At 44.0% G+C, this 26,856-nt stretch overlaps 1 protein-coding gene across 11 annotated transcripts in view; it reads right to left on the reverse strand.

Annotated features, from left to right (window-relative positions):
* Window positions 1–221: 221 nt before the first annotated feature.
* The window catches only part of EXT1 (exostosin glycosyltransferase 1), a 314,140-nt gene continuing 287,505 nt past the window's right edge, over window positions 222–26,856 (reverse strand). For all 11 annotated transcript variants that reach the window (XM_086336345.1, XM_086336354.1, XM_086336350.1 and 8 more), the window contains 6 exons: window positions 23,126–23,244; window positions 21,584–21,679; window positions 12,017–12,106; window positions 6,185–6,345; window positions 3,176–3,347; window positions 222–771 (listed from right to left, as the gene is read on the reverse strand). In XM_086336345.1, coding sequence (XP_086192471.1) covers window positions 586–771; window positions 3,176–3,347; window positions 6,185–6,345; window positions 12,017–12,106; window positions 21,584–21,679; window positions 23,126–23,244 — 824 coding nt within the window. In that variant the 3' untranslated portion in view covers window positions 222–585. The remainder of the gene's footprint in view (window positions 772–3,175; window positions 3,348–6,184; window positions 6,346–12,016; window positions 12,107–21,583; window positions 21,680–23,125; window positions 23,245–26,856) is intronic.

Consider the following 26,856-nt stretch of genomic DNA (forward strand, 5'->3'; position numbering starts at 1 on the left):
GGATCTGCAAATTCAAAATGGAAAGCAATCTGCACTGGCAAAGTTGAAGAGGGAACCTGTCTCAGGTATGCTTGGCTGTTTCTTGACACAGGAGAGACTGACTCAGGGTGTTTTCCATGGAGTCTGAGCTTTTTGTAACTTTTGGGCACTCTGGGTGACCCACAGCAATGCTGTTTGTAGGGTGAGGAGCAGCAGCTTTGAAATATTCACAACCAACACAATTTTGATTAAAGAAAGAACTCTGGTTTTTAATAGTTTTGATCATTAAAAAAGTTTAAACCTGCATAGCAATCATTTCAAAAATAATTATTTAATGTTCCATAATTAAACTGTACACAACCTAGTCTTGGGACATAGAAGCCAGTGAGGTGAATCTGGAACAGTCCTGTGCAGTCCCCCGAGTCAGGAGTAGAGTTTCCATTGGCCATTTTTTTTTTTTTTTTCCTGTCATTCTGTTCATCTTAGTTTATTTGGATGCTTGGCACAATCTGGCTCCGCTGCTGAGCGGACCTGCACACGGCAGAGAGACAGCTGACCCTGTCCTCCAGCCCTTCTCGCGGCCCCTCCCCGACTCGGCCGGGTTCCTCAAAGCCGCTCGATGTCTCGGTATTTCTTCCGCAGAATAGAGACCTGGTCTTTAAAGAGGACGGGGTCCAGCCTCATCTGAGAGTGGATCAGCGGCATGTAGCCAAACCAGCTGGCAAACGTATTCATGCAGCTTTGTCGCTGGGCAAAGTGGTCAGGGTCAGCCCAGCGGGAAGCCCGAGAGGTCTGCGGAAAGGGAGAGAAACAAGGAAGATGATGAGTTGGGCACCAGGCAAGAGGGACACACGGCGGGAAATGAAGTCGGGCTCAGTGGGCATGCGTTAGGGCTCTGGGTCTGGCCTGGCCACCATGGCCGCCCCATCCATGTGGCTGGTGAAGATGCAAGCACAGGTCTGGATTTTCAGCCTTGCCAGATGCCTTCCCCAGACCTGCCACGTTCCCCAATGTTCCAAACAAAGATCCACAGGCACTGACACAGTCTCTGGGCCATGAAGGACCTACCAACTGAGCTTCAGCTGTTGTGGTCGCTCAACAGAAAACTTCTTTTTGCACTTGGGGGTAAATACAATGACTCATAATGTGTGTATGCTTTCCAAGATAGTTTTTTAAAGCCCTCCTGTGAACTTGGTTGATTCTGGGTAAGTAGAAAGATGGTTGCCACCTCTTCATTCTCCATGTTGACCTTGAGACTGGTTTAGATCATTTAAATGACTGACATTGATTTAAAAGAAAGCCATAAATGACCCCAGCGCTGAAATTTAAATGGACCAACAAAGCATAATGTCTTCATCTTTGTATGAAACAAGGAAAAGGTGGGCTGCCCAATTATGTTGGGAAAAATCCAGGAATTCACTAACGTCAATAGGCGATTATTTAATGATGCATATATATGTATGTGTGTATAGCATGTTTGTATCCTCATACATTGTTAGAGAACACTTTCGTAGGAAGGTACATTTTGCTGTGAGAATCACTCAGAGTCACTGTAAAACCACAAGTGTCAACACGCTTGAAAGTAACCACCGAAGGTAAACACAGATCTCAAGTTACCTTGGAGCAGCAAAGAAACAAACAAAATACTATTTGTAAAGTGTTTTCATGAGCTCATTTGAGTCTCTCAACAACCTGATCAAGAGACCTACCCGTGTAATAACATTTCCACTGTACAGATGAGGAAGCAGTTTCAAGGAAGTTAAAATTGTTTGTTCAAGGCTAGAAAGGGGCAGAACTCAGGCTTCATTCTCTCTCTCTTTTTTTTTTTGATGTGGACCATTTTAAAAGTCTTTATTGAATTTGTTACAATATTGTTTCCATTTTATGTTTCGGTTTTTGGCCCTAGGGCATGTGGGATCTTAGTTCCCTGACCAGAGATGGAACCCATACCCCTTACATTGGAGGGTGAAGTCATAACCACTGGATTGGCAGGGAAGTCCCCAGACTTCATTCTTTACCATTGGTACTAGAGGAACTCTGCTTGGTAAGTCAGAGACAGTATCAGATTAAGCTGACCACTTGAGTCCATATCAGAGTTGACAGTTCCAAGTGATAGTTGCTCAGTTATGTCCAACTCGATGCAACTGCAGCTTACCAACTGCAGCCCACTAGGCTCCGTCCATGGAGTTCTCCAGGCAAGAACACTGGCATGGGTTGCCATTTCCTTCCAGGGGATCTGAGCCTGGGTCTCCTGCATCGTAGACAGATACTTTACTGTCTGAGCCACCAGGGAAGCCCTAGGGAGCTCCATTTTGCTCCTATTATTTGGGATGAGCTTGTAGATTATTTCTGAATGACCTGCTCATCTTCAAAAGGCCAGACCCCCTACATCCCAGCAAGCGCTCACATTTGAGAATGGAAACACTGTTGAGATCCTAAGCTCATTCTTATTCTCTTACAAATGAAAGAAAAAAAAAAAAAAAAGAGTCCACTACAGAGTAGTGTATATGTTAATCTCAAACTCCTGATTTATCTTTCCTCTCCCACCACTATCCCTTCGGTAACCAGAAGTTTGTTTCTGTTTTGTAAATAAGTTCATTTGTATCTTTTTTTTCCAGCTTCCACTTATGAGAGATATCATATGATATCTGCCCTTCTCTGTCTGACTTATTTCACTTAGTATGATAATCTCTAGGCCCATCTATGTTGCTGCAAACGGCATTATTTCAGTTGTTCCCATGACTGAATAATATTCCACCGTATAAAGAATCTTCTTTATCCATTCGTCTGTGGATGGACATGTAGGCTGCTTCCACATCTTGGCGATTGTAAGCAGTGCTGCTACGAACACTGGGGTACATATGTATTTTCACATTAGAGTTTTCTCTGGGTATGTGCCCAGGAATGGGATTTCTGGATCATATGGTAATTCTATTTCTAGTTTTCTTAAGGAAACTCCATACTTTTTTCCATAGTGGCTGCACCAATTTAGAGAGCTTTTATATTCTTGACATAAAGATACCCTTGACTTTCATCTTCCCAATTATGTGCCGACCATATGCTCCCTTGGGGCTTTTGGATGTGGTTTATTTCCTGGTATTTCCTGTTATGCTTCCTACAAGAAAAGCGTGTCCTCGTTACTACAGACTGAGCTACCAGTGAGCAAAGCAAAGGAGGAGAGGTCTCCTTCTCTTACCTGTCCCATCATCGTCTCCTTATACTGCTTCTTTTGGGTCACTTTGATTGGAGGCAATTTTGTCACAGCAGACACCAGGAAATTCATGAGTATGTCCTCACAGTTGGCCAATTGGTCCACCATGTTCTTCAGGCTGGCTGGCAGGTAATGGGTGTAAAGGTAGTGATAATATCTGTAAAAACCAAAGACAGGTATTAGCAGGGGCCATCACTGTATAATAACAGGTGGTCTTCTTTGAAAGAAAACACATCCCCATTCTTTGAATCCCTAAACACATCATGGATGATGATGATGATGACAATTATCATTTATATGGTATTTACTGTACACCAGATAATGTTCTAAAGTGCCTTCTAAGAAATTCCTCACTTAATCCTTATAAGGAACCTATGATGTAGGTACTATTATTATCCCTATTTTACAGACAAGGAAACAACATACAGAGACATCCACAGATGCAGATATTGTCTGCTCAGCCTAACTTTAAAATCAGGCTGGTTGGTTAGAAACTTAGACGTAAAATAAGTTACTTACACATATCATTACAAGCTGCTTTACAATTTTAATTATTGGTTTAATCAGAGCTATATTCAATACTATCCCATAACTCTGGTTCCAACAATATAATCATTCCATTTTGGGGGCCTCTAAGCCATGTATTGCATCACTTCTTAGAGCTATTAATCTGGTGGTCAATCATTATGGAGAAAACACAATTAATTTGAATTATTTCTCACCCTACTATTTTTTTGGAGAGGTATATATAGCACATATTGCTCAAAAGAAATGGTGCTAGTGGTAAAGAACCCACGTGCCAGTGCAGGAGATGAGACACAGGTTAGATCCCTGGGTTGGGAAAATTCCCTGGAGAAGAAAATGGCAACCCACTCCAGTATTCTTGCCTGGAGAGAGTCCCATGGACAAAGGAGCCTGGTGGGCTACAGTCCATAGGGTAGCAAAGAGTCGAACACACCTGAAGGGATTTAGCACGCACACATGCATATACAGCACAGATTTCTAGAAAAAAATTACTTGACTGAATCAGATTCACCGAGTGGTGGCAGCAGGAAGAAAGAGGTGGAATCTTGAAATCAAGCTTCAGCCACCCCAAATGCTTATACCTTGTGCATTTCCAACTCCATTCCTGAGATGACAGGGTTCTCTATTTTTTTTTTTTTTTTACTAAAAAAGACTAGGGTCAGATTGGTATGTTCACCTTACAAAGGAGTCTGGATTTCAAGAATGACTCAGTCAGGAACATTAGCCTTCTACACTCATGAATTTGGCCATCTTACCTGAGTCCCCTGGCTTTAAAGACCAGATCCAGGCAAACAGCTCCAAAATGTTTATTTCCATCCCTGACCTTTTTCAAACATTCTCTTCGATGTCCTCACATGCCCAAGACTGAACTCCTCTATTTTCCCTAATACCTGTTCCATCTACACTCTTCCCCAGCTCTACTGATGGCTTATTCTATCCTATTAGTTCTTCAGGTCAAAAAGCCTGAGTCATCAAACTCTATATCTGGTCTGTCAGTACATGATGCTGGAGCATCTTCAAAATACATGCACAATCTGATCACTACTCCCTACCTCTGCTCCTCACTTCCGAATCCAGGCTCCATCATCTCTTATCTAGATCAGGTCAGTCACCCCCTAATAGGCTTCCCTGCACTTCCCCTGGTCCCTCTGTAGTCTGCCCTCATCACAGCCTTCACAGTGGATGCCTAAAGCATAAGACAGACTGCCCTCCTCACACCCCTCCATCGGCTCCCATGTTACCCAGAAGGGAGTCAAGTCCTCATTATGGACAATAGGGCCTGGCATCTGGGCTCCCATTATGTCTCTCACTTGCTTGCCCCTCACTCCACTTGGGTCACACTGATCTTCTGGACATTCCTCCAGCATCCTGCCTCAGGGCATCTATTCCAGCTGCTCCCTACACCAGAGCACTCTTCTGACAGGTTTTCTTCTGCCTAACTTCCTTTCCTCCTCTCAAATCTCACCCGCTTAGGGAGGATCACCCTACACCCCCCAACCACTCCGTTTTCCACCTTTGGTACTCCTCATCCTTTATGCTGGAGAAGGCAATGGCACCCACTCCAGTACTCTTGCCTGGAAAATCCCATGGACAGAGGAGCCTGGTAGGCTGCAGTCCATAGGGTCGCTAAGAGTCAGACATGACTGAGCAACTTCACTTTCACTTTTCACTTTCATGCATTGGAGAAGGAAATGACAACCCATTCCAGTGTTCTTGCCTGGAGAATACCAGGGACGGGGGAGTCTGGTGGGCTGCTGTCTATGGGATCACACAGAGTCGGACACGACTGAAGCGACCTAGTGGCAGCAGTATCCTTTATGCTGCTCTGGTTGACTTTTTGCTATATAACTTATGTCCTATCATATTATAGAATTATTATATATACTGTGTCTCCCCTTGCTAGATTCAAGACCTGTGTCTTTTTTCTCTACAATGCTTGCTTAGTTGCTCAGTCATGTCCGACTCTTTGTGACTCTATGGACTATAGCCTGCCAGGCTCCACTGCCAGAATCCAAGGGATTCTCTAGGCAAGAATACTGGAGTGAGTTGCCATGACCTTTTCCAGGGGATCTTCCTGACCCAGGGATCAAACCTGGGATCTCCTACATTGCAGGTGGATTCTTTACAGTCTGAGCCATCAGGGAAGCCCCAGAACAATGCTGGGCGGTGCTCCATGAAGTATATACTTTGTTGGTTCTTCTACACATTCAGTCCCTCAACACACCCCGAGGATGTCTCCACATCTCAGACTTGCTGAAGATGCAGATCTGCCATCACTTCTAACGATGCAATAAGCCAAGAGGTTTTACTGGTTTCAAAGACACATGTTAACCACATCAACAAAACTCAAACAGGGATGCAGACTAATTTTCGCTAAGGTTGTTAACAAGACTTGGCCCAAGTTCCAATTTTTGCAGCAGCCAGAAAGTCATATAAGGAACAGTGTAAAATGATGTCCAGGCTCCTCACTTGTGGTAAATAGCAGCTCCCGTCAACACCATGGAGTAGTCGTTCGTCCACTTGGACGTGTAGCCCCACCGCTCCTTAGAGTTGTCCCAGAAATGGCTGCGTGCGGGGTACCCCACAATCCTCTCGGGGAAGCTCTGCCACACGGTGAAGGCAAAATCCACCTGCAGGCAGAACACAAGCCAAACAAGCAATCAACAGTGTTAACAAATGTCAACAAAACATTACCTTCCCCCTGCTAATTCGTAATGCGAAATCCTGGGACTGTTGGGAAACATTAATTCCATGTATTCATCAGCAAATTAAACTGACTGCTTGACATTTTGCCCCATAATTATGTACATTTTTAATGTTTTCTGTTAAAGAAACTTCAGATTAGTATGGAAATGAAAGAAGGAAAAAAAAACCAAAACAAAACACTGGCGATATGTCTTATAGAAATCCAGTCTGTTCAAGCTTAAAAAAAAAATCAGTTGCTTCTCCCACCCCCGCTGCTCCACAAAGGACACGTGACCATTCATGTGTGGGAGGAACAAACGCATCTGTTTTATAAACAGGAGCAGATTTTCTATATACATCCGGCGTATGAATATATAGCATGTAACATTACCAGCACACAGCAAAGCCATAGTGACTAAAATCAAGGCATCCACTTAAAAGCCAGAGAAAAGATGTTTAAAAAGCATACAAGTTCTACCAGGAATAAGAGCAGGTATCATCATGAGCAGAAATTCAGGCCTCTCAGGTGTGAAGATGCTCAATGCAAGGGAGATTCAGAAATGTACCCACAGTGAAAAATCACTAGGAGTGAGTGGGGACAAGGCCAAATAAAGCCATGGGATTATTTTAAAGGAAATGCAGTGAAATGACTTCCTAGTGTTCAAGATTACCCAAAGCAGGTACTTCTGAACCTGCTACAAACACTTGTAGTTAGCACACGAACAGTCGGTTTTCAAATGTGTGCGCTCACTTCTGACTTTCCATGATTATTTGATGAATAATAAAACAATACACAGAAAGTTTTTTTTAAAAAGTAATAGAAATGCTCATAATTGTGTAATCCTTATAATATGACAAGTACTTACATATTTTAACTCATTTAATCCTCATGATAACCCTGAGAAGTAGGTAATTTTATAGTCTCCAGTTTACAGAGTGGGGGGAAGCTAAGGATATGGAGGTTCAAGTATTTTAGTAAGTGGCAGAGTCAAGACGTGAACTCAAGCCATCTGGTTTCAGATTCAGTGTACACTGTTATCATAGCCTCACTTTTAGCTCTGTTGCTACAGTGTGCAAAACAATTTCTCTTATACAGGTTACATGTCCATCAACAACCTTTTCCCTATAAGTAAAGCAAATGGAAATTTCATATATTCCACATACGTTTCAAGCCTTGGCATTGTAATGGTGGCTGAGTGATGCTGGCAAGTCCAATTCCTGACCTCCCAGGGGTTTAAAAGCAGAGAAGTTGGGAATTCCCTGGAAGTCCAGTGGTTAAGACTCTTGTGCTTTCATTGCTGAGGGTGAGGGTTCAATCTCTGGTCAGGGAACTAAGATATCACAAGCCACATGGTGCAGCCAAAAAAAAAAAAAAGAAGGCAGAGCAAATAACTGTTCACAACAGCCCTAAAGTGGGAACAACCCAAATGCCATCAACTCATGAATAAATATGCCAAATATGGTATATCCATTTGGTGGAATATGACTCAGCACTAAAAAGGAATGCAATACTGATGCGTGCTACCACGTGGATGGACCTTGCAAACATTATGTTGAGTGCAAGAAGCCACATACAAAAGGCCCCATATTGTGTGATTCCATTCACATCAAGCGTCCAGGGAGAGCAAATCCACAGAGAAAGAAAACAGACCGGTGGCTCCAGCAGAGAGGGAGTGATGGATTAATGGCCACGGGGTATCCCTTTTGGATAATGAAAACGTTTCAGGATGAGGTAGAGGTAATAAGTTATAACACTGGGAAGGTACTAAATGCCACTTGAAGATGGTTGATTTTATGCTTTGTGAATTATACCCCAATTTCAAGACAAAGCGAATAAGCCTAAAGATGAGTATTTCCCAAGCTTTCACCATATTCATTACCTTGTTGCTTCTTTTGCCACATTCCCACCATAATATACATTTAATGACTTAGCTAATATTTTTCTTTAAACTGCCTATACTTCTTTTTGTTTGTTTGTTTTTAAGCACCATTCTAGGTAAATAGGTCAGTGAAATCCTAGGTTTAGGAAACACCAGTCTGAGTGATCTGCAAGGGTCCTTTTTCCCTCTGAATTCTTGGGGCTTAGTTAGAAGACACAGTTTTTGTAAACAGCCATGAATTTAAAACTTTATGAAGAATTTAGTCTGGTGCCCTGACTCAAGATACGAACACCTTAACAATATAGCTTCTGCGTGCACGCTCAGTAGCTTCAGTCATGTCTGACTCTCTGCAACCCTATCTATGGTTGGTAGCCTGCCAGGCTTCTCTGTCCGTGGGTTCTCCAGGCAAGAACACTGGACTGGGTTGCCATGCCCTCCTCCAGGGAATCTTCCCGACCCAGGGATTAAACCTGTGTCTCTGCGTCTTCTGCACTGCAGGCAGATTTTTGACCATTGAATCACTGGGGAAGCCATGGAGGGGGAAACAAGGGGTTGGGATATACATTAAGAAAGTATGGTGGGGCGAGGGGCACCTCAAAGTTAAAATACAGCAGCTGAGTGGACAGTATTTGTCAGAAAATAGAAAGCAGGTCGTGAAAACCTGAGCGTTGTCACTGGCATTCACGACTAATGGTGCCAACTGGTGGGACAGTGCCTTATGCAGTCCATTGGCAAAGAAACAGCCCAACTGTCAGCACTCTTTGGGGTTTTCCATTATCCTTTGAAAGGGAGACGCAGACACTTGGCAACTACTATAGATCCCGATGGGGTGTTTTCATCACATGAATTCCTTCCTATCTCAAAGCCGTTTCAAGTCATTTCAAAGCAACTCAGAAGTAAATTCCGATAAAACTATGATGCTTGTGATAGTTCTCTTTTCAGGCTGCTCATTAGCACATCAAAGGAGGCAAAGGTCAGCTTATGGCCTCTTCTCTTAAAAACCAACATCTGTTTTCTTTTGAGAGTGTGCAGCAATCCAGATAAATGTAAATAACTAGAAAACCAACTCTGTCTAATACCCTTTATAGGACGCTATTTAAAAATCTATCCTTAATACCACAGAGAGGCATTTAAACAAGCTAAGGATCCTTAGAAAGGAAATAAAATGAACCAACATCTATTCACCTAAAAGAGAAAAGAGAAATCTCTGTCCTCCACCATGTTGGGCAATACAACTGTGCTATTGATCAGTCACAAAGTAAACTAGACGGCCAGCCTCTTAAATTTACATCTCATATTCAAGCCAAGCTAACTTCTCATTGCTCCACATACAACACATGTTCTTCCTGGCGTGCGCTGAGAGGCTGGAACTGCTGTTCTTTGAAAAGATATCCACTAGCACGTGGATCCATCACAGCAGCTGGAAGTTATTTCACCGTGGGACAGGGGGAAACAAATCCTAGTGTGAGATCTATGGCCTCGTGCCCAGGGGAGGACAAGAGGTGAATCGATACTTCTGGTCCTGGGGTAACGTTTAGGTGTGTGCTGTGGTCTTGACCATCCGTTCCGCCATGACAGTGTGCGGCCGTTCCTCTGTCCGCTCACCAAGATCCACTCTCCATCCTTCTTGCATGCCCTACGCCTGAGACAATGGGACTCTATGGACTGCACAGCACGGGCTTCCTTACTGGCTGCTTGGGTTAGGTCAATGGTAGTCGTTGGCGAGAAAATTAGGTGGGACAGAGGCAGGGCAGTATTTCTCCCCTGCTCTCCCTACAAGCCCTGGCTTTGGCACCAGAGTCCTGACAGGTGCCACATCCCTCCATGATCATAGTTCTTACAGGACAACAGCCTCTTCTTCTCCATTCCTCCTTCCAGGGACCGCTGTTGTTTTTGTTTAGTTGCTAAGTCATGGTCAACTCTTTTGCAATCCTGTGAACTCCAGTCCTCCAGGCTCCCCTGTGCATGGGATCTTCCAGGCAAGAATACTGGAGTGGGTAGCCACTTCTTACTCCAGGAGATCTTCCTGACCCAGGGATTGAACCCGTATCTCCTGCATTGGCAGGTGGATTCTTTACCACTGTGCCACCAGGGAAGTCATTCTCAGGGACTCTGGAAACACTTTCCCTTCCTTCACTCCTTCAGGCATAGAAGTGGGAGCTATTTCCTGCCCTCACCACTCCCCAGCTGCCTCTCCATCAGCTCCTATGGGGTTCTTTAACCCCATTCCATAGTCATCCTCCATCCCTTCGTTTGAATCACTTGATTTGAATTCTGTTTGCTGCCAGGACTCTGCCGGCTCTAGGCAGGATCTGTGTAATCAAAGTACCTGGCACAGGGACCAGAACAAAGCCAGCCCTCCATAAATACTTGTTGAATGAATGTGCACTGGGGGTGCCAGCTTCCTTTGCAGGAAGCAGGAGAAAAATGCAAGCTGGAGTGTCCCGTTCCCTGCCCTGCATTCCATCGCTGTCATTCCCTTTGAACATGAAGCATCTTTTCCCCCTGCTCTCCACCCCCACCACCCCATCCCATCTTTCTCCTGCAGCCTCACATGTGACACAGTTGGCTGTGTGTTCACACTTTAATCCTCGAAGCAGGCATCTCCGCAACTCATTCACCGAGTATTTACAGGGCTTGCACTGCATAGAAAGGATCGACAAAAGCAGACATGCATAGAAAGGATCTGACCCAGGTCATGTGTCCCAGGGGGGTGATTTTGGTTGCCCTTAAACAGAATATCTGCTCAACTCCATTGGATGGAAACTGGGAAACATCCATGGAATTTGAAGAGCAGCAGAAACAAACAGCCCAGGTTAACATGAGTCTTGGGTATGGGGGCAGCAGACCGTTAGAATCAGACTGGCGCCCAGGAAAATGTCTGCTGCTAACTGTTGGTGTTTACATTAAAAAAGATAATATATGAACAAAATTATTCCTATGAATAAAAAGGAATAAAAGAAGGGGAAGGGGGTGAGTAGCTAAGTCTCCATGCTTTTTAGCAGCTACCTACCCTGAATGATATATTTCCGACCTGCTACATTTTTGTGTAAATGTCTTTGGTTCCCTCTTCGGTTTTAAGTGAGGTTTCAGAGATCAATACTCATTCGAGTTGTAAAAATTGGTTTTCTATCATATCTATCTTTCACCTTCTCTTTCTCCCCCTCACACGTGGCTCTGTGCAATCTTATTTTTGGCACAAATATGTGAACATCTGAAAAGGCAGGGATCTCCATCTCAGCCTTCAAGTGAAACTGTTTGCTCTCGCATGGGTAAAAGAAAATGCGCATTTCCAACCAAGATGGAAAAGCTGCCTGTAGAACCCAGAAATAGTGTTCTCCAACAGAGGCCACACACACCCGCATGGCAGTAGGAGGATCACGAAAGATGGGGGCTCTGGATCGTGTGGTTTCAAGAAAATACCAAACAGGTGCACCCGCCTGCCTCCTCTGGGTTCCTCTGCACACCTGCCCACACCTGCACTGTTTAAAAACAAATCCAAAAACAGGAGGGCAGACAGGAGGGTGAGGTGAGGCACAGCCTGGAAAGTGAGGAGCCAATAAGCAGAGGAAACAAGGAGAAAAGGCCCTCATCGGGGTTGATTCAAACCCACTCTGCAGGAAGTTCTGAAAAATGTTTTGGGCTTGGCCAAGGCAAGGGCAGAGGAGGTGTCGGCACCCTGGGGTTTGAGGTGACCACCTGTAGGGCCCGCCACACCTCCTGAGAGGCTGCTTACCTCCGTGGTTGAAAGCACGGTGTCCTCGTCAAGGCTGAGCACAGCATCTGTGATGATATTGTCGTAGGGCAGGAAACGGCTGCTCATCACCTGGGAGGTGGAGGTGGGGGGGCGGGGCAGGCAGGAGGGAAGGAATCAGGAGAAGAGATGTAAATGGAGAGTCTTGTTTGGGGGAGAATTTCCCCCGCATCCTCACCTCCGCAAAGGATGCTCAACCACCATGTCACCCCTCAACATAAAAGGCTTCCGTTTCCCATCAGTGCAGATTCACTGGTTCCACCATTACTGGGCACCTACTGTGTACAGACACCTTGCCAGTCAAAGGAAGGCCAGAGGTAAGTAAGATACACCCTCTGTCTTGGAGGAGTTCACAGTCTGCAGGGAGACCAAGATGACCAAGACCAAGATGCGGATCATCAGTCTTGGCCTACTATGAGAAATCCCAGGAAATCAGAGGATGCAGTAACCAGCTGCTTCGAAAAGCAACAAAGACCTTGGAGAAGTGACCCTGATAGCCAGGAATCCACTGAGTGTAAATAGAAATGAGGGTTCAGTAGAGGCAAAGGCAGAGAGTGGAGAGCCAGTGCTCTGAGGTCAGGAAAGAGCAGATGGAGGGAGCAGTGATTTCAAACATGGGACACACACCACTTGATGGCTGCCAGGTCATTTTAGGAGGTGCAGAGACAAATTTTTAAAATTTTCTAGTCTTCGTTTTAGCTCAGAGAAGCAAAAATATGTACACATATATATTAATAGCTACAGCAATAAGGAGTAGTAGTAGAGCTCCTTAAAGACAATTTCATTAAATTGAAAACTAAGCTGATTTAAAGAAAAATATTAAATAAACAATAGAACATGTGGTCCATGTATTAAGGAAAACTGTAAAGCTAGTATATGAATAAGATTTGGGGAGCTCCAGGATAAGGCATGGCAAGGTGAGTGTATGTGTGTTTCTACACGTGTATGTGTGTGCCTGTGTGTGTGGTGAGGATCTGGGGGATCAGTTGGAAGAGTGAGACCAAAGAGACTACCCTATGACAATTACAGCTTATACCTCTATGCTAAGGTTTCCACTGAATAACTAATAAGCATGATGATATAAGAAAAACCAACATTTTTTAAACATTTACTATGTGCCGAGGAATGTTTCAAGTTCTTATTTCATCTTTATAACAATCCCATTGTATACACAAGAAAACTAAGGTACAGAAAGGTGTGACTTGCTCTCAACATTCCATCTAGCGGTTGCAATCCTAGGTAGCGGTCCCCAACATTTCTGGCACCCGGGACATTTTCATGGAAGATAGCTTTTCCACATGCCAGTGGGTGGCTGGTGGTGGTGGTAGTGGGGATGATTTCGGGATGATTCAAGCACAATTCCATTTACTGTTATGATTACATCAGCTCCACCTCAGATCACCTGGCATTAGATCCTGGGGGTTGGGGACGTCCTGTAGCACACCTCAGTCGCTACACTCTACCTGTCTTGGGGTTGAAAGGACCTCAGCAGTGAACATGGACCACACATGGTGATCTCACATTCACCACCCTCCTCTGAAAGGCTTATGAACTGTTACGTCATCCTCTCCCGGTTCATATTTGGAGACAGAGAAAGAAGACGCTTGCCATCAACTTTCAAGGCATGAAGGCCAGGGAAGGAGGCAGTTAGGTGCTGGAGGCAAAGGGAAAAGGGGGCACTTAGTCTGGCTGCCAAGGGTGAGCTCTCCACAAATCTGAGAATGCCTTCACCCACCCACCCCTCCCAAAGAAGCCCAAGCTATATTTATATCCGGAAGCCAGCTCATCCACAAGCCTCGTCTCAGAGTCAGTTTATAAGTCTGTGAAGCTATTGGAGGGCTTAGGACATTAAAAGATGGAAAATGTCCAGCAGAACCCACCTCTAGGAGCTCAAGGGACACATCTACAGCATAAACGGCTCCAGGCTCTGCTCCCTCACATCTGTCAACTGGGTGAAGTGTTTGTTCGTTTCCCCCCTCCCCTCAGGCTTTCAAAATAAAATACAAAAGCAATCAGCAACCCCCTATGCACAGGGCTCAGAAATCTCAGCCTGAAGCAATTCTCCTGACACTGTTTCCTTGTCCATTGACTAACTCAGAAGCCATTAGTTGCCAGCTTAGCGATGCCCTGACCTTTCCCTTGTTAAGCCTACAGGGGAAGAGCTGCAAAGACAAGGCCTATAAATTCAAAACAGAATTTCCCAGCCAAAGCAGCCAACACATCAATTTTCAACTCAAGGCTAGATGTGGAAATTTAAAATGGGGAATGAGGAGGACGTATGACTTCCTTCCCCTGTTATGGGCCCAACCACTGGTTTCAAAGAATCCATTTCTTTTTTCTGAAACTGCTTCATCAACTACAGTTAAGCGCCCATAAGCCAGCCACTTCCAAATTCTAGTGTAGAAACTAGAGGCTCTTTCTCAAATTTCTGGAGTTCCAAAAGCTCCATGAATTAGCATGAAAGGAGCATGTACTTACAAAGTCAATCCAGAGTAAGCTGGGTTTTCCTTGTTAACTTGTTTAAGAAATATTTAGCTACCATTAGAGCCCAAGCCCTTCTAAAATGAGCAAAAATGACTAGGAAATGACAAAGGCTCAAGAAGTTCCCCGTCAGGACTTCCCAGGTGGTTCAGTGGTTAAGAATTTGCCTGCCAATGCAGGGGACGCAGGTTGGATCCCTGGTTGGGAAACCAAGATCCCACATGCCGTGGGGCAACTAAGCCGGTGTGCCCCGACTACCTACCCCACATGCCACAACTAGAGAGAAGCCTGTACACTGCAGCCAAAGAGCCCACATGCCCCAACTAAGACCTGAAGCAGCTAAACAAATAAATAAATATTTTTAAAAAGTTCCCTGTCCAGTGGGGAAGCTAAGAAACGTTTGTAAGTAATTATACAAAGCACAAGAATTATTGACATTTATCAAGCACCTGCCACATATACCCACTTTGTAGGTGCATTCATATGTACAGTATCAAACTATGTGGTTGATACTATCTATCAAACCAGTTAGATGTTAGGATTTCTTCCATTTACTGAAGGGGAGGGTTGAGGCACAGAGAGTTAAATAATGTGCCTGAGGTCACAAAAAAGGAATTCTGACCCCAGAGCCCATAAGGCAAACCATCAATTTACAACATCCCCTTAGAAAAGGAGCTGATATTTATCAAATGCCGAGTGTATTACAGGGCTGAGCACCTGTAATACAGTGTCATATTTCTTCTTCAAAATGAGCCCAAGTCTTAGCCCAGTTGCCCTAGAATACAGAATCTAAAGGAAGGCTTGAGGGCAAATGCTTTATTAGGTGGTACAGTCCCAGGGCGGGACTTCCCAATAGCTCAGTGGTAAAGAATCTACCTGCAATGTAGGATCTGCAGGACACACAGGTTCAATCCCTGGGTGGCAAAGATCCCCTGGAGAAGGGCATGGCTACCCACTCCAGTATTCTCACCTGGAGAATTCCATGAACAGAGAAGCCTGGCATGCTACAGTCTCTAGGGTCTCACAGAGTTGGACATGACTGAAGTGACTTAGCATGCACATACACACACATGCATGCACAGTCTCAGGGCAGTCACAGTGAGGGGAAAGGAACCACATGACCTACTGGAGTCACTGGCCAAAGTCAAGGCTGCAAAATGAAATGTTAGTTGCTCAGTCGTGTCTGACTCTTTATGACCCTATGGACTGTAGCCCACCGGGCTCCTCTGTCAAGACTAGGACTCAACAAACGGCCAGCAGTCCAGACAGAAATATGGCTGGGAGAATGGGAGGTATTTTATAAGACATATCTGATAAACCTTACAGGAAAGGTACTGTTATTATCATCATCAAATAGAGGAAAACAATATAATAGAGATCACTCCAAGAAAATTAGAGATACCAAGGGAACATTTCATGCAAAGATGGGCTCAATAAAGACAAGAAATGTTATGGACCTAACAGAAGCAGAAGATATTAAGAAGAGGTGGCAAGAATACACAGAAGAACTGTACAAAAAACATCTTCATGACCCAGATAATCACGAAGGTGTGATCACTGACCTAGAGCCAGACAATCTGGAATGTGAAGTCAAGCGGGCCTTAGAAAGCATCACTACGAACAAAACGAGTGGAAGTGATGGAATTCCAGTTGAGCCACTTCAAATCCTAAAAGATGATGCTGTGAAAGTGCTGCAATCAATATGCCAGCAAATTTGGAAAACTCAGCAGTGGCCAAGGGACTGGAAAAGGTCAGTTTTCATTCCAATCCCAAAGAAAGGCAATGCCAAAGAATGCTCAAACTACTGCACAATTGCACTCATCTCACACGCTAGTAAAGTAATGCTCAAAATTCTCCAAGCCAGGCTTAAGCAATACGTGAACTGTGAACTTCCAGACGTTCAAGCTGGTTTTAAAAAAGGCAGAGGAACCAGATATCAAATTGCCAACATCCGCTGGATCATGGAAAAAGCAAGAGAGTTCCAGAAAAACATCTATTTCTGCTTTATTGACTATGCCAAAGCCTTTGACTGTGTGGATCACAAGAAACTGTGGAAAATTCTGAAAGAGATGGGAATACCAGACCACCTGACCTGCCTCTTGAGAAACCTATATGCAGGTCAGGAAGCAACAGTTAGAACTGGACATGAAACAACAGACTGGTTCCAAATCGGGAAAAGAGTACGTCAAGGTTGTATATCGTCACCCTGCTTATTTAACTTATATGCAGAGTACGTCATGAGAAACGCTGGGCTGGAGGAAGCACAAGCTGGAATCAAGACTGCCAGGAGAAATATCAATAACCTCAGATATGCAGATGACACCACCCTCATGGCAGAAAGTGAAGAAGAACTAAAGAGCCTCTTGATGAAAGTGAAAGAGGAGAGGGAAAAAGTTGGCTTAAAGGTCAATATTCAGAAAACTAAGATCATGGCATCTGGTCCCATCACTTCATGGGAAATAGATGGGGAAACAGTGGAAACAGTGGCTGACTTTATTTTTTTGGGCTCCAAAATCACTGCAAATGGTGATTGCAGCCATGAAATTAAAAGACGCTTACTCCTTGGAAGGAAAGTTATGACCAACCTAGACAGCATATTCAAAAGCAGAGACATTACTTTGTTAAAAAAGGTCCATCTAGTTAAGGCTATGGTTTTTCTAGTAGTCATGTATGGATGTGAGAGTTGGACTATGAAGAAAGCTGAGCGCTGAAGAATTGATGCTTTGAACTGTGGTGTTGGAGAAGACTCTTGAGAGTCCCTTGGACTGCAAGGAGATCCAACTAGTCCATTCTAAAGGAGATTAGTCCTGGGTGTTCACTGGAAGGACTGATGTTGAAGCTGAAACTCCAATACTTTGGTCACCTGATGAGAAGAGCTGACTCATTTGAAAAGACCCTGATGCTCAGAAAGATTGAGGGCAGGAGGAGAAGGGGACAACAGAGGATGAGATGGTTGGATGGCATTACCAACTCAATGGACATGAGTTTGGGCAAACTTGGAGTTGGTGATGGACAGGGAGACCTGGTGTGCTGCGGTTCATGGGGTTGCAAAGAGTCGGACACAACTGAGCGACTGAACTGAATTGAACTAGAAATAAAGAAACTGGGGCTACTAGCTGGGAGTGAAAATATAAAATCAATCAACAAGTCTGAGCATAAAAATGCATACTAATTAACCATAGGAGTCAGAATGGCTCACAGTCCGTCACACAGAATGGATCTTGTTTGAATATCCTGACATAGTCAAAGAAAGACCTATCTACCAGAAGGAGTTCTAGTTACCTATGGAAACATAAAAACAAACCATGAAAAATTCCCAAGTTCAAAGTGAAAAGCATCCACGTGAGCACTGTGCAGGGCCTCAGGCATTGGAACTGGGGTTGCAGGCAGGAAACTTTTGTGTGCCAGACCGTTTGTGAAACCACACCAATGGGTGAGAGGGATTCAGAAGGGTAAGCAAAACTGATGCCAAGAGGCATGTGATTAATCCCTCCCTTTCCTCATTTAGGACTTCCCTGGTGGCTCAGATGGTAAAGCGACTGTATACAATGTGGCATACCCGGGTTCAATCCCTGGGTCGGGAAGATCCCCTGGAGAAGGAAATGGCAATGCACTCCAGTACTACTGCCTGGAAAATCCCATGGACAGAGGAGCCTAGTAGACTACAGTCCATAGGGTCGCAAAGAGTAGGACACGACTGAGCGACTTCACTCACTTTCACTTCCTCATTTAATGCTTATCAAGTAGCTCTCTGATAACCACATTGCTTGACCCCAGCCCTTGGAAGGGTGTGACTGTGTCTGTCACCTTTCTCACTGTGTTCCCGCATGTTGCACAGTGTCCAGCATACAGTAAGTAGGCAGCCTACACTGGGACTGAATAGACAATGCGTGGACCATCTTGTCCACATGACCATTACAGTTCTCCCTGCATCCTGCTGAACTACATGAAATGGTCACTGTGGCAGCTCAAATGATGATTTCAAATGGTGCAACTTAATACACTGATAATTCTTATTCTGGCCCAAGGATAGTTTACTTAGCATGAGACAATCTCTCACAACCTAAGTCTTTGGGAACCAACAGGGAAAGTCTCTTAGATGACATCAGTGTCATTTAATAGAGACTAACTTCTATTAAATTTCATTGAATAGAGACAATCGCCACCTGATGCAAAGAGCTGACTCATTTGAAAAGACCCTGATGCTGGGAAAGATTGAGGGCAGGAGGAGAATGGGATGACAGAGCAGAGATGGTTAGATGGCATCATTGACTCAAAGGACATGGGTTTGGGTAGACTCCGGCAGTAGGTGATGGACAGGGAGGCCTGGCGTGCTGCAGTTCATGGGGTCGCAAAGAGTTGGACACGACTGAGCAACTGAACTGAACTGAATCTCTTCAGAAGGAGAAGTGGGCGACAGAGGATGAAATGGTAGGATGGCAGCACTGATTCAATGGACATGAACTTGGGCAAACTCTGGGAGATGGTGAAGGATACAGAAGCCTGGTGTGCTGCAGTCCATGGGGTAGCAAAGAGTTGGACATGACTTGGTGACCAAACAATAACAACAAATTTCTTCACAATGGATAAGAGCTATTATAAAGCAGAGCTTGAGAAAAGAGAACTCATCCCTGGCTGCCACAAACAGAAGACATTTCAAAGAGGAGGCAGCGTGGGCTTAAAGAATATATGGACATTTCGATAACACAGATGAAGAGTTGAGAGAGGATGGTCAAGACCTACAGCAATGGGAAAGACCACCGTTAGAGGTGGGAAGGGACACAGCGCAGTAAACTGTGAATGATCAAGTCTGTAAAGGAAAAGCAATGAGAGAGCAGACTGGGAGGGCCAGGAAAGGCCAGCTTGTACACAGTCTCTGATGTTAATTGAAAACATTAGCAAAAGGAGTCCCTTAAGGGCTATGAGATGATTGTGAAGATCATTCTGTTGTAGGCAAAATGAGCTGGAGAATGGAAGCAGGGGGCCAGCCAGGCAGCCAGCCCTCCTGAGAGTCTCTGATTGAGAAATCAAAGCAAACATAAAGTGGAAATGTCTTTTTTAAGATAGGTGTGAGGAAGAACCACTGCTTTCATTGATACAACTAATTCAGATTAATCAGCTAAGCAATGCATTAATCAGCTCATGCATCACCACCACCAACTCTTCTTCATCCTCATCATTTCCAGAAAGATTACTTTTGCCAGGTCCTGAATTCATTTACTCCTAATTGCTATCCATGTGGTATGTATTATTTCCATTTTGTGGATAAGGAAACTGAGACTCAGAGAAGGAAAGTACAGACAGGGTCACATATCTCCTAAAGAGTTAGTATTAAGATCCAGAACTCCCTGACTCGAAAGCCTATGGCTGTCACAATGGAAAACAGTATGGTGGTTCCTCAAAAAACTAAAAAGGGGGTTGCCATATGGTCCAGCAAGCTCACTTCTAGGCATATACCCAGGCAAAACTATAATTCAAAAGATATATGCACACCTATGTTCATAGTAGCACTATTCAGAACAGCCAAGACATGGACGCAACCTAAATGTCTATCAACAGATGAGAAGATAAAGAAGATGTGGTGCATATATACAATGGAATATTACTCAGCCATTAAAATGAATGAAAGAATGCTATTTGCAGCAACACTGATGAACCTACAGAATATCATACTAAGCAAAGTAAGTTAGAAAGAGAAGACAAATACCATATGATATCACTTATTTGTGGAATCTAAAATACAATGCAAATGAACTTATCTACCAAACAGAAACAGACAAAGATACAGAGAACAGACTTGTAGATGCCCAGAGGTCGGGGGGCAGTGGAGGAGGGAAAGGTGGAAGGCTTTGGGATGAGCAGATGCAAGCTATTATAAACAGGATAAACAGGTTGGATAAGCGACAAGGTCCTACTGCACAGCACTGGGAACTATACTCAATCTCCTGTGATAAACCATAATGGAAAAGAATATGAAAAAGAATATGTGTGTGTGTGTGTGTTTAACTGAGTCATTTTGCTGTACAAGAGAAATTATACAACAGTGTAAATCGACTACGTGTGCTGTGCTTAGTCACTCAGTCGTCTGACTCTCTGTGACCTCATGGACTGCAGCCCGCCAGGCTCCTCTGTCCATGGGATTTCCCAGGCAAGAATACTGGAGTGGGTTGCCATGCCCTCCTCCAGGGGATCTTCCCAACTCAGTGATCGAACTGAGGTCTCCTGCATTGCAGGCAAATTCTTTACCAACTGAGCCACCAGAGAAGCCCAAATCAACCATACTTTAATAAACTTGGTGCTCTGTGATGACCTAGAGGGATGGGAGGGAGGCTCAAGAGGGAGGGGATATATGTACGCTGCTGCTGCTGCTAAGTCACTTCAGTCGTGTCCGACTCCGTGCGACCCCATAGACGGCAGCCCACCAGGCTCCCCCGTCCCTGGGATTCTCCAGGCAAGAACACTGGAGTGGGTTGCCATTTCCTTCTCCAGTGCAGGAAAGTGAAAAGTGAAAGGGAAGTCGCTCAGTCACGTCCAACTCTAGTGACCCCATGGACTGCAGCCCACCAGGCTCCTCCGTCCATGGGATTCTCCAGGCAAAAGTACTGCAGTGGGGTGCCATTGCCCTCTCCGGATATATGTATACTTACAGCTGATTCATGTTACATGGCAGAAACCAATACAACACTGTAAAGCAATTATCCTCCAATTAAAAATAAATTAAAAAAATAGATAAGTAATAAGGACCTGTGTATAGCACAGGGAATACTATTCAACACTCTATAATGACCTCCGTGGGAAAAGAATCTAAAAAAGAGTGCCTATATGTATAACTGACTCACTTTGCCATACAGCAGAAAGTAACACAGTTGTAAATCATCTATACTTCAAAAAAAAAAAAAGCCCTGTCAAAGTGAAGGACAGTCAGACACAGGTATAGTTTTGGAAAAGTAGTCCAGGGCCAGCACCTCCCAAGGGCAGGAGGAAGATGGCAAAGGCCAACACCCAGGTGCCCCATTGCAGAAAAGAAGGTTCCATGCTGATTCCACAGGAAGTCCCCTAGGGTCCTACCTTGCTTTCTCCTTCAATGACAATGACAGGCACAGAAGTGGCAGGCCAGCGGTGTTTGGCTGGAAGGGGCTTGTCACAATTCCATAGAACTATGATCTGAAAGGGATAAGGGGTCATCAGATGGCTTGGTAAGGCTGGATTTACATAGGCTTCCAACCCAACATTTCTTCTTAAAGACACACAGAGAGAAAGAGAGAAGATGGTGTTTAAGCAAGGCAGAGAGGCAGACCTCAAAACTGTGTTTAAAGTGAGTCCACTCCACTCTGTACACCCAAAACTAACATAACACTGTAAAACAACTATACTCCAAAAAAAAATTTTTTTAAGTGAGTCTACTCCCACACAACCCCCAGAACCCCATCACTCTAACAACCAGAGAGGGGACAAGAAGGGTAACCTAAGAAAACCTATGTCAAGTGGGTAGGAGAAGGCTGGGGAGGAAAGAAGGCATGCCAGGGTTGCTGGCTCTTAAAAAAGTGGTTTTCTAAATTCTGGTGTCTTATGATGAGGAGGAAGATAACAGCCTTGATCAAACTAAAGAAAAATGCACATTGAACATCTGCTATGAACTTCACTCCAGCAGGCAATGTGGGAGAAGGAAGAGAAGTCAAGATCCGACTTCTCCAGGATGGCAGCTTATTTCCTGTGGCCTGATTATTGCCAATAAATGTGTTTAGCCCCCAAATGCAGCCTTCAGTGTGACTCCATTCTTTTCTCATATGTAAACCTTCTTGTGTAATTTACAATTCAGAAAAACCACTGTTAAGAGTAGGAGAGCAATGCTAATTTGGAAAACACTGTTACCATAGATATCATCTTCTGCTCCCAATTTTATAATTAGTCACGGCGGCTGTGAAAGAAAAGTTGACGCCTTACGCCAACGAGTCAGTTTCTGCTGTTGAAGCTTAGTTTTCTGGGTCCTTTCAGGGGCCTTTCTGAAGTTTGTTTTTCACTTTGACACTTAAAGATGAAATAATGTGTGTATATATTCCTTAAAGAGTGTGTTAGGGGACTTCCCTGGTGGTTAGTGGTTAAGACTCCTCACTTCCACTGCAGGGGGCGTGGGTTTGATCCCTGGTCAGGGAACTAAGATCCCACATGCCATGGAGCATGGCCAGGAAATTAAAATTAAAAAAAAGAAAGAAATAATGCCGCTTGCAACAACATGAATGGATCTATAGATTATCATACTAAGCGAAGAAAGTCAGAAAGAGAAAGACAAATACCACACAGTACTACTTATATGTGGAATCTTAAAAAAAAAAAAAAAAAAGAAAAGGTATTGGTATATACGTCACTTTACCCCAGGGCAAAGATCTCTTTGTAACCTACCCATTACCTGTACCAGATTTCACTTCCAAGAACCTCTAAGCTGATGAAAAGGGAGTAACAAGGCACGACAAATGAAAGGGGAATAACAGGGTAGGATGTGAGATGAGTCCCTGGGAGCCAGTGTGTAGCAGGGAAGGAGTGGGGGGGTCTCTGGTCCACCAAGCGGCAGGGCGCAGGCACTGGGTCAACCCTCCCTACCTCCCCACTCACCTGGGCACAGTACTGGGACTTGGCTGCAGCCACGAGGAGTTTCAACACTGGCTGGGACTGAGAGACCAGGGGGGTCACCGCGTGGATGACTGCAGTGAATTTGGAGGGGGGCTTTAAACCTGAAAGAGCAAGGGCAGAGCAACCTAATGAAGCACTGAGAAACAAGACTTCAAAAATTATTCCTCTCTGCTCCATCGCCTCACCCCAGAGCTAATGTTCCCTTCTCGCATATTTTTCCTCTGCCTCTTATGTCTTGACAGAACAAAAACAAGGTGAAAAGCTGCTAGTGAACTGCTGCCTGAGTTTAGAGACCTGGATAATTTACAGTTTAAGGCCCATTTCCAGATTTTTCCTTTGATGGCCTTTTCCTTCCTCCCTCGGGGATACATCTTTGATCTCCCTTCTGCTTTTTAGGCACCCAGAGTCTAATTATACACACACACATAACATTACTCACCACTCTTTACTCAAGAAAGGGTATAACTCTAGTTACTTACATCCTAGGCTGGATTTTAGTAAATGTGCTCTCTCTTCCAGGGTATGTGCATATATCTTATTCTTAGTGATATAGTTAAAGGGCATTTAGGTTGCTTCCATGTCTTGGCTATTGTATACAGTGCTGCCATGAATGCTGGGGTGCATGTATCTTTTTGAATTATGGTTTTCTCCAGATACATGCCCAGGAGTAAGATTGCTGGGTCACAATGGTAGCTCTATTTTTTAAGGGACCTGCATACTGTTCTCCATAGTGGCTGCACCAGTTTACATTCCCACCAACAGGGTAAGAGGATCCCCTTTTCTCCATACCCTCTCCAGCATTTACTGTTGCAGGTTTTTTTGATGATGGCCATTCTGACTGGTGTGAGCTGATACCTCATTGTAGTTTTGATCTGCCTTTCTCTAATAACTGGTGGTTTTGAGCATCTTTTCATGTGTTTTATGGGCATCTGTATGTCTTCTTTGGAGAAATCATTATTGAGATCTCCTGCCCACTTTTTGATTGGATTGTTTGTTTCTTTGATATTGAGCTGCATGAACTGTTTGTATATTTTGGAGATTAATCTCTTGTTGGTTGCTGGCTTTGCAAATTTTTTTTCCTATGCTGCCATTTTGAAGGGTTTTTGCCTGATCGCTACTATTTCAGATAAAAACCAGCAAGTGGTCAAGGTTAAAAGGCCAACATCCAGAGCCTAAGTGTCTAGGTCTGAAGCCCAGTTCCATCACTGAGTGGTGGTGGGATCATTACTTAACCCTCTGTGTCTCCACAGCAGTGAAATGGGACTGATGGCAACAGCAACAAAGTTACAGGGTTGTTATGAGAACGCATTTAAGCGAGCTAATGCATACAGAGCATTTAGAGCAGGACCTGCAAACACCAAGCGCTCAGCATGAGCTCACCACCACCACCACCATCACTGTCACCACCACCATTATTTTGGGGTGGAAGCTGCTCTACTCCCAAGAAGTCTCTTCTTTACGTAGCAGGGAAACACAGCCGAGAGAAAAAGCATGTGGTTCAGACCTCTGCCAACTGTGTGCTCTGAAGCCCAAGGTGGAAAGGTATCATACACGCGCAAAATAACTGCCACCAAAGAGAAAGCAGTGAGATGGCTTCTTCTGCAAATGAGTCTTTTCCTGAGAACTCACTGAGAAACAGGAGCCAGGTTAAAAGCCTCTTAAAACTTCATTAGTGGGGACATATGTATACCTATAGCTAATTAAAGTTGATGTACAGCAGAAATCAAACCAATATTATAAAGCAATCATCGTTCAATTAAAAAAAAAGAAAAGCAGACTAAGAAACATTAATACTATGGTAGAGCTCTTATTAGACTATTAGAATAAGCAGTATTTATAGATGATAGAACAGCTTTTATTTTGGAGGGGAGGGGTCATGCTGCCAATAAATTTGTTTAACATTTAAAACAAAAGGAATAAATGTGAAATCCAAAATTCATCATGAATTATAATAACAAATTAAATAAATAAAATAAATAAATAATTAAATTAAATAAACAAAATAAATAAAATAACAAATTAAATTTTAGAAAACGTCATTAGTATAGACCCACTAATTTCACATTTTAGCAGCTTAAATATGAACAAGACACTGAAAGGACACTGAAGTTAAGCTTTGAGAGTGACTGATAAAGGGAAGAATTACAGTGTATACCTCAAAGAATTATATGGATCTTTTGCAGAGAAAATGCCATCATCTGACTAGTACTTCAGTTTCATGTTGGAAAGAAACTAGCCTTCCCACTAGTGAAATACACATTTAAGGCTTTGCCAAGTAAGAAGAATAAATATGATGTAGGGGGTTCCCTTAACAGTAAGGACAAGTCACTGCTTTTAGACTTTCCTGTAATGGTTTAAGAAGCAACATTTACACACTTCTAATGTGCTAACTCGACTGACTCCACACAAAAATCTGGAATCTTCTTGCCACATCAATTTGAAGGATGCTTTATTATCCCAAGGTTTCTCAAATTTGGAACTGTGACTGAAGGGAAATGTCCAAAATGTTACCAACATTAGAGCAAATGGGGCTCCAAATACTGGGGCAGCCAAAAAGTTTGTTCAGGTTTTTCCATAAGATGGTGCAGAAAAACCCAAATGAACTTTTTGGCCCGCCCAATACATAAATGTCTATGGCGATAACGGTAGCCTTTTGTAAAGCTTCATCTCTCCACCTGTTTCCTTTTCCTCATTATGACCAGGCTAAAAGTTGCCTGGAGAAGGAAATGGCAAGCCACTCCAACATTCTTGACTGGAAAATTCCATAGACAGATGACCTTCGTGGGCTATAGTCCGTGAGTTTGCAAAGAGCAGGACACGACTGAGCGACTGAGCACAAAAGCTGCTTGAGAGCAGAGCTTATATCTCCTTTGACTTTTTATTCCTACCACCTAGCGCTGCATTAACACGGCACAGAAGACGAGCATAATAAATGTGGAATGAAGTGCATAAGTTTGTCCTCTGTCCTATATTCTTAAATCTTTTCCCTTTCCCTTTATTAGTTTGGTTTTTCTTTGTTCTGAGACAGAGAAGTTAGGATCGTGGAGAGAAAAAATTGTAGGAAGAGTTCTCTTAGATTCATTTTATACATGATAAGACTCAAAATTATAGCAAACTCACTGTCATGTTGGGGCTTCCCTGGTGGCTCAGACAGTAAAAAATCCACCTGCAATGCAGGAGACCCAGGTTTGATCCTTGGGTTGGGAAGATTCCCCTACAGAAAGGAATGGCAAAACACTCCAGTATTCTGGTCTGGAGAATTCCATGGACAGAGGAGCCTGGCAGGCCACAGTCCATGAGGTCGCACAAGAGAGGGAACGACTGAGCAACTTTCACTTAGATTACTTAGATTGTCGTGTTCAGAATGATCTGTAATTTGGGGAGCCTTTTTCTTAAAAAGCAATGATTCTACTAAACGTAAAGAACAGCGGCTCAGATCAGGAATGAGTTTTTCACTTTGCAGGGCTCTGCTGGAAGGCAATGGCAGCCCACTCCAGTACTCCTGCCTGGAAAATCCCATGGGCGGAGGAGCCTGGTAGGCTGCAGTCCATGAGGTCTCTAAGAGTCGGACACGACTTCACTTTCACTTTTCACTTTCATGCACTGGAGAAGGAAATGGCAACCCACTCCAGTGTTCTTGCCTGGACAATCCCAGGGGCCGGGGGAGCCTGATGGGCTGCTGTCTGTGGGGTCACACAGAGTCGGACACGACT

This window comes from Bos grunniens, chromosome 14 (genome assembly GCF_055505025.1).
Source record: "Bos grunniens cultivar Pamir isolate PY7600 chromosome 14, Bosgru_T2T1.0, whole genome shotgun sequence".
NCBI lineage: Eukaryota > Metazoa > Chordata > Mammalia > Artiodactyla > Bovidae > Bos > Bos grunniens.